General features: G+C 50.8%; 2 protein-coding genes across 4 annotated transcripts in view; one reads left to right on the forward strand and one right to left on the reverse strand.

Moving 5' to 3' along the window:
• Window positions 1–6,236, forward strand: part of Gnaz (G protein subunit alpha z) — a 50,425-nt gene extending 44,189 nt beyond the window's left edge. The window contains exon 3 of the mRNA XM_005360180.2: window positions 4,273–6,236. Within this exon, the coding sequence (XP_005360237.1) occupies window positions 4,273–4,617 (345 nt within the window). The 3' untranslated portion in view covers window positions 4,618–6,236. The remainder of the gene's footprint in view (window positions 1–4,272) is intronic.
• Window positions 1–8,557, reverse strand: part of Rsph14 (radial spoke head 14 homolog) — a 111,243-nt gene that overhangs the window by 89,471 nt on the left and 13,215 nt on the right. The window lies entirely within an intron of this gene.

The following is an 8,557-nucleotide window of genomic DNA, read 5'->3' on the forward strand; positions in this document are numbered from 1 at the left end:
TGGGGAAGAAGACCCCTGGATTCTCAGGCCGACATGCTTGAAGGTCCTTAGGAATGTGCCACAAGCTCTCTTCCACCCCTGTGTAAGAAATCCAAGTGCAGGGAAGCACCACCCTGGGGTAAAAGAGGTTATGTGGCATTGAGTAGATATAAAGCTATCTAAACATGTTACAAATGCCCAAGGTACAACTACAACCCCTCTGGGGACTGTTACTAGCCTCGATGTGGCTAACATGACTTGATACAAATCACTGGTTCCCACCGCCAAGCAGCAAGATTCCCACATTTCCACATTGCACAGGCTTCTGTCAGAATCATATGCTCTGTGTTATTTATATAAACGAATGTTTCAGATGAACCCCAGCCTCCTAGAAAATGTCAGTTTCTGTAGTGAAAGAGCCCATCGGAGAGCTGAGTGGCCAAGGCCTGACTGGCCTCATGGCAACAACTGACCACAGCATGGCCACCCTGGCTGCACCATTAGTGGCTGGAGAGGTAAAGGTAAGGAGGGTATCCTGCCAGGAGAGAATATTATGGTTCTTAACCAAACTCTGGCAAGTCAATACCACCCTAGGGCTTGGTCCGTGTGTAAAAGCAAAGGTTCCCCAATAGCCACTTCCACCCTAGCAAGTGGACTGTGGCCTTGCTTGCTTGTAGCTCCTCAGATTCCAGGAGCAAAAAAAAACATGTTGGGCTAGTGGAGTCGTGGCTACCAGCCTAGGGGCACAGTAGAAGTCCCCACCATATTACCTCTGGAAGCAGCTATGACCCATGAAGCCCAGCAGATGGAAACAGAGAACAGGCAGGAGAGAGACTCCACAGACTGACTAGGGCACAAGCCAGATGTGGTTAGGAAGGAGGCTGCAGCCTCCTAAAAGAAGGGGCCTGAGGCGACACCCTACAAGAAAAGTAGACTAGGGCTGGAGAGATGTCTCAGCAGTTAAGAGCATCGCCTGCTTTTCCCAAAGTCCTGAGTTCAATTCCCGGCAACCACATGGTGGCTCACAGCCATCTGTAATGAGGTCTGGTGCCCTCTTCTGGCCTTCAGGCATACACACAGACAGAATATTGTATACATAATAAATAAGTAAATAAATATTTTTTAAAAAAAAGAAGGATGAAAGGCTGCCGTGATGGAGCTGGGAGGCCAGGCCGAAGGCCAGCTTCAGCCCACCCACTCTCACCCCTGCACTGCCTGCCTTCTGCAGTTACAGCCTGGGATATCATAGCTCTTCCGATGGTGGTGATTTGAGGCAGCAGGCTGCCACTGTGCACACAAGTCTCCAAGAGTGTGGTTACCACTGTGAAACTGGCCCTAAGGAAATTGAACTCATTGGTAGGCACCACGTCAGAGCTCCCACCATCACCCCCAAGGTTGTAAGCCACCCACCCCCCCCAACCGTCCCTGGCCACTGGATCCTCTGGTCAGCTTCATTTGGACAGGGTCCTGATTGTGATCGCCTGCCGTTCTTTGGTTCCACCTCTGCCACGGGGCCACAGGCAATCACAGCCTCCTGTCTAGGGACAGATTCAGGCAGGATGCGGTACCTGCCCCATTTGCCGGGCCCTCACACTGAGAGGTCATAAGCTGGAGCTGCTCTGATCATGCTGGGCTTTCTAACCAACTGTCCTGATTGGCTCCCAAGGCAGTTCCGCACATCCACTTTACAGAACTTTGGTGCTCACATACCGACAACACACCCAGCATTGGGACTCTCTGGAGGACAGAGGGAAGTGGCTAGCTAGAGAAGTGCCATTGCTCTGAAGCCCCATGTCTCCATGGGCCCACAGGCCAAATGCACTGCTGTTTTCCCTGCAGGCTTTTCTGATCTCTACTGGGAAGGTACCAAGAGATGGGGCCGTGGAGACAAGTGTTATTGGAGGCACATCATCTCCCAAGGGACTGATGAATGGTAGTCAGTGTGGCTCTGTAGTCCTCAAAAAATAGAGGGGTCACCAGGAAACCTAAGCTTGAACCCGCAGCAGAGCAAGAGGCGCCTGAGATAAAGGGAGATCCTGAGCTTCCTAGACACCTAGTCCTACCCCTTCTGCCGCCTGCCACCCTGTGAGCCAGGTGCCTGGGTTCCATGATGTCCTGAGTCATAGGTGCAAGGCTTAGTCCTGCAGGGTCCCCAGAGTCTGAGAAGCACCAGTGGGGAAGTGGTTCAGACAGCTGGGGTGGAAAGTGCACACAGAAGCTGGGGCAGTCTCAGGGATGGTCTTTGGGCCCTACCTGCTGCTACCCCTAAAGGTCTCTGCAACTGAGCTCTTCCAGCAGACGCTGTCCTAAGAGGACTGACCTCTGGCCAGCAATTGTGTGTCAATCATTACATGGTCCTCCCGCCCCTCTAAGCCACATCCCGCTTTCTGAACACCCCTGGGCTGACCTGGGTCCAAGAACCACTTCTTCCGTCATCACAGTTGACCCATCAGGGCTAAGGGAACCCCCTACTCTATGATTCCCATCCCCCTTACAGGCCAGAAGAAGCCCCCCTAGTTGCCCGTGGATGGATTCCAGAATCCCTATCAAGGCTCACAACTCTGAGACTTCCTCCGCCTAGCAGGAGAGTCATGGCCCCGTGCACTCGGGACATGCTCAGCAAGCCTGCTCGATGAACTGAAGAATATGTGCTAATAGCCATATCTGATACAGAATTTGGAGTCAGAAGCAAAAGCCCCAATTATGACATCATTTCTATGAGAAGTGACAGCTCCGTCCCCACAGTCATCTTTACGCTGCATTTTCCAGGAATCCATTAGAGCTAATTGTTCTCCCAGTGGGGTGTAACATCCCTAGACCACCACCCACTGGTCTCACTTTGAGAACATCACATCTGGGCCTGGTTCTCTTGTGTGTCGCAGGGCTTAGGACCCTGCTTCCTGTTTCTCAGTGGAAGACTCAGTTTAGACCATGCCAAAACCTGGGATTACTCGCTTTTCAGAGTTTCTTCTGTATTGATTATATCAACACCAAACAAGGGATTTGCAAAACATAGTCTTCCAGGTAGGCAAGTCCCAGGATGATGACCGGTACCTTTGTACGCCCTCCTCATTCTGCGCATCTGCTTCCTCCAGCAGAGGCACTGCCAAAAAACCTCTGCCTCGGAGAACACGGGGTCCGTAAAGCTGGTTTCTGTGTGATGCCCTGAAACTCTGCCCCCAGCCCACTTCCTTGCATAGGACTGCAAGCCCACAGCTCCTGGTGAGGGACTTGGAGCACATCTCCTACCTCTCCCTGCCTCAGTTTCTCCATCAGTAGGCAGCACCTTGGCCCAGAAGCACCATCGTTGTCACCATAATCACTGGGGATGCTGCTGATGCCCTGTGTGCACCTTGTTGGTGCCAGGCTCACTCACTCACTGGTACCTCAATTGGTATCTAGGAGTTTGGCTTGTTCACTTTATCTTAAAGGGACGGTCAGCTTCCACCTGCAGTGATTCCAGGTATGGACAGTTACTCACTTTAGAAATAAGATCTGTCCATGCCCTGGGGAGGCAGACATAACCCATATGCCCCAAAGTCACTATGCACATTACATATTCTCAAAATGGGGAGAGGCGGGAGGGACAGCAAACAATGGAAGGGGCCAGAGACCATGCTCTGTCACTAGATCACAGCTCTGTCCCAGGATGTCACCCTCACCCACAACATGGTCAGACACCCACTGCATGTGAGCCCATAAAGCCAGTGAGGGAGACGGGCAAGGGGCAGTGACCGCAACTGTTTCAGCTTACAGAAGCACAACTTGCCCCTCGGCAGGTGCCGCATGGCAGAATTAAGTTTTCAGGGGACTGTGTGAAACCCAGACTTGCGTTGAAGGAATAACTCCCCTTGGAAGACTTGAGCTTCTAAGTGTGGGTGTGGAGAGGTCCGGGAGCTAGCCCTGTTTGAAATGGGTCCTCAGACAGAATAAGTATGGAAGGGCCTGCATCCCTAGGGTGCAAGGAGGCTCGATTGGGCACTGCCTCGGCCCTCATGCCGCAGATGGAGGCCACTTGAGCATCATTGCCCAGAGGAGGTTTCCGGAAGGGGTAGGAAACCCCTAGGTACTTAGGAGGAAGTAGGCTGTCAGTTGTTGCTAAGGGAGATGGGTAAAGACTGATTTGAACTAAAGAGGGGGAGGACTCCTGGCGGAAGTATGATGCTGGGGGGGAGGAGCCTAGAACTAGGCGGGCAGTCTCGGGAGCGCCTCCTGGCGGCGAGGCTGTGGGTCTAAGTTCTCTCTCTGCTCACTGCAAGACTAACGCCAGCACTTCCCTCCTCACAACCCCAGAGCCGAATGGCAGAAAGCCTACGCCTGTTTGACTCCATCTGCAACAACAACTGGTTTATCAACACCTCTCTCATCCTCTTCCTGAACAAGAAGGACCTCCTGGCAGAGAAGATTCGGCGCATCCCGCTCAGTGTCTGTTTCCCAGAGTACAAGGGTCAGAACACGTATGAGGAGGCTGCGGTCTATATCCAGCGTCAGTTCGAGGACCTAAACCGCAACAAGGAAACCAAGGAAATCTACTCCCACTTCACCTGTGCCACCGACACCAGTAACATCCAGTTTGTTTTTGACGCGGTGACAGATGTCATTATACAGAACAATCTCAAGTACATTGGCCTTTGCTGAGGAGCCAGGCACAGCCCACTTGCCGGTGGTGAAACCCACGGGGTGTCATGCCCCAACTCATGCTAGAGAGGCCCAACCCCAGGGGCAGAAAACAGGGGGCTTGAAGAATGTGTCCCCACCCCACCCCCAGCCTCTGCCTTCTTGGCCCCCACGTTTCCGCAAACATAAATATATTTGGATAGATTGCTAGGTAGGTAGACACACAGACACGCACACACGCACATCCGGAGATGGCAAAGTTCCCCAAAGTGTCGAGGTTTCCTCTTGAGCTGCTGTCACAAGTTCGTTCCAAGGCCATCTCGCCCCCTTCACTCTGCCTTCCTGAGTTGGCCCCACTCTGCATGGGGGTTCACATTGGACTGCCCGGGGGGGGGAGAGGCTGCAGGACTGGGACCAGGTCCGGCCAGCTATGCCCCTTGCCGGGAAGAAGGCCAGCTCATCAACTGAGCTCTGGACTGGGGACTATCACTGACCAGAAGGGAGGCCCAGAGCAGGGACTGTGTACCTTCCCTGCTAGCCAAACCCAGCTCAGCCACTCTGCACCACGTGTGTCCAGTACCTCGGACCTGGGGAAAGAAGTGACTGTAAGAATCGGACCTCTGACCACTGGTGGCTCTTTTTAAACAGCTAAAATGTATGCAGCAAAAATTAACCCAGGAAAATGAGTGGCATCGTTTCTTTCAAACTAGGCCAGCTGGGTTTCCAGCTTCCCTTCTGCTGGTCTCATGTTTTATAAAAGGAAACCTGGTTTTTCTTCTCTGGCATCTTTGTTTTTTTTTTTTTTTTTTTTTTTTTTTAATTTTTATTTTTGGCCAAATTTTTATGTTTCGCAGAAAAAAAACCTACGGTTTCAGATGTGATTAAATATTCTTTTTTAAATGCAGATTTTCAAAACACGTTTTATTTCAGGTGTCCCTTTTGTGTCTGGCTTGCTGAGTATAGAAGTCATAGGACGATTCTGCTCCTCGGCTCCAAAGAATTGTGGGGCAAGTGGCACCCCGATGCCAGCCTCATGGGACATGTGTACATAAGCCTCTGCAGCGTCCTCTTGTAATTGGTGCCGTTTTCTGCTTTGTTTTTATTTAAGAAAAAAAATAAATGTGATGTATTTACAGAAGGTTCTTTACCTAGGAGCGAATGAACAATAGCTAAATGTCTTGATATTTAAGGTGTAAATTATCTATGGTTTTGCCAAATGAAGGAAGGGGAGGCAAGAGATGCTACTCCCTGGCCCCCAGATACTCCAAGCCTGAGGTAGGCTGGGAGCTGCTCAGACTCCTGTGAAGGCACAGCCAGAGTTGTGGCCTGAAGGAAGCCCTGCTGGTACCATGCATTCCAGGCTTTCTAGTCCCAGGGCCCATGGGCACTGGTCCTAAAAGAGCCCTGGCTGTGCAGGAATCCAAAACCCCTGCTACCAAGGGGGTGGCACCACTAGAGCCCTTGCCAAATCTTTCTCAACCCTTTGGTACTCATGAGTTCAAGGTCAATGTATAGAATCGCGGCCAAGGAGTTGGGATGTACAGCGGGAGAGAAGAGCTGATGAGCATATAAAAGTCAAAGATTGTCTACTTTAAGAAAATAAAATACCCTGAATGGAGCCAGACCTTGTTCCTGTGTGCTGTGTGTGGCTCGTGTGCAGATGACTCGGTGCCATCTAAGGCAGCTAGAGACACTTTCCACTGGGGTCTCTCCCACTCCCTCTCCACGTCTATGTACCTGCACATCCTCCAGGGAGAACTCCAGACAGAGCCCTGAGTGTAGGACAGCGAGGATCCTCGCAAACATCTCAGACACAGACCTGGGTCTCTGGTTCACCTACCCTCCTACCTATGTGGGAATCTTCTTCACTTGTCCCCATGTCACCAACGGCAAGAACCCAAGGGGGGGGGCGGTTGTTTAAGGAGATAAAACGTTCAACTGTGCCGGGTGGTGGTGGTGCACGCCTTTAATACCAGCACTAGGGAAGCAGAGGCAGGTGAATCTCAGTGAGTTTGAGGCCAGCCTGGTCTACAAAGTGAGTTGCAGGACAGGCTCCAAAGCTACGCAGAGAAACCCTGTCTCAAAAAACAAAAAAAAAAAGAAAAAAAAATGTTCAACTGTAAGTCATTGAGGTGTACTTTGTTCTTTTAATACCAACTGTGAAACAGAAAACTAATTTCACTGTGAGCATCTTTAACCTAAAAATACACAGCTGAAGGGAATACAGAAAGATCCGGCCTCCCTTGGTGTGTGCAGGGAGCGGAGGAGGCCTGACCCAGGAAATGGCGTTCCTCTGGAGCCCCTTGAGCACTTTCTCGTGATCCCTCCCAACCCCTGTATGGGTAACTTGTCATGTTGCTTTGGTTAGTATTATGGTTAAAATAACCGAGAAAGGCAGCTTGAGGAAGGAGGGATTTACTTTGGCTCACAATTTGAGGTTCTAGGCCGTTGTGGCAGGGAAATCATTGCGGTAAGAGCGGCTGATGATGTTGTATCCATGGTCAGGAATATGAGTGTCCATTTGCCCCTTTGTGTTCTGCGTGGAACCCAGTGTGTGACATGGCACTACCCTGAATCAAAGTGGGTCCTTCCCTCCTCTGTTTACCTAGTCTACATAATCCTTCACACACTTGTCCAGTGACTGAGCTAATCTCTCCTGCCCAGAGCCTTATCTCCTAGGAGAGTCGAGACCCTGTCAGGCTCACCAGCAGCACCAATTACCATATCCTCCCCAGACAGACCTCCATTCTGTGCTCCACGCTGGCCTCTCTGGATGTCCACCACAGTTTACCTGTGACAGTTCTTCCTTCCCTCTTGCTCTCCCACCTCACAGTCCTGGGTATTTCCATCCTTCAGGGTCCTCAGTCTGTCTGTAAATCTCATCCTTCCCCATGTCCCTACCTTCCCATGCTCACCCACTCCAGGTCAGTATAGGCAAATTCCACCCATTCAGGTAGGTATAATATAGCAAGTTCCACTGATTCCTCCACAAGGTGCTGCCTGACCCATTTCCTTCCCCTGGGGGCACAGGCTGACCCTAAGGGTCAGGAGAGGCCTACCAGGTAAATACCAATAGCCAGCCTTAGTAGGGAGATTGGCAACAGTTTTACAAGAAAATTAGTGAGAAGCTGATGGCAAGAATAACTGAAGGAAGTGGCCCACCTCTGCAGGTACTGTCCAGCCTTTTCCCCAAGACAGCACCGTCTGGGACTATGTCCTTCCTTGGTGTCTTGCATGGTCGCTGACGCAGGGCATCCTTGATGGTTGCAGTGATGCTGGCTGCCCTTGACAGCTGTGCTCTGCATCCCATTCCTAAGAGGCTAAGATTGTTGATTCTGATTGACCAACGAGGAAACAGCATGGGAAGATGCTCACTTGGTCAGGTGCTTGCTGCCCAGGCATGAGAATCAGAGTTCAGCTCCCAGCATTGCCGTGAAAAGCTGGGCATCATGGTGTGGGTTTGTAACCCCAGTACTGGGGAGGTCAACAGCCTAGCATACCTCCCAGTAAAATAACCTGTCTCAACATAGTAAGATGGACAGTTCCCAAGGACTAAAACCCAAGGTTATCTATGCCTCCACACACACACACACACACATGCCTATATACACACACACATATATGCTATATGCACACACACATATGCCTATATGCACACACACACATAGGCCTATATGCACACACATGTCTATATGCGCACACACACATATATGCCTATATGCACACACATGCCTATATGCACACACACATATGCCTATATGCACACACATATGCCTATATGCGCACACACATATGCCTATATGCGCACACACATATGCCTATATGCACACACACATGCCTATATGCACACACACATATGCCTATATGCGCACACACACATATGCCTATATGCACACACACATATGCCTATATGCGCACACACACATATGCCTATATGCACACACACATATGCCTATATGTG

This window comes from Microtus ochrogaster, linkage group LG2 (assembly GCF_000317375.1).
Source record: "Microtus ochrogaster isolate Prairie Vole_2 linkage group LG2, MicOch1.0, whole genome shotgun sequence".
Classification (NCBI taxonomy): Eukaryota; Metazoa; Chordata; class Mammalia; order Rodentia; family Cricetidae; genus Microtus; species Microtus ochrogaster.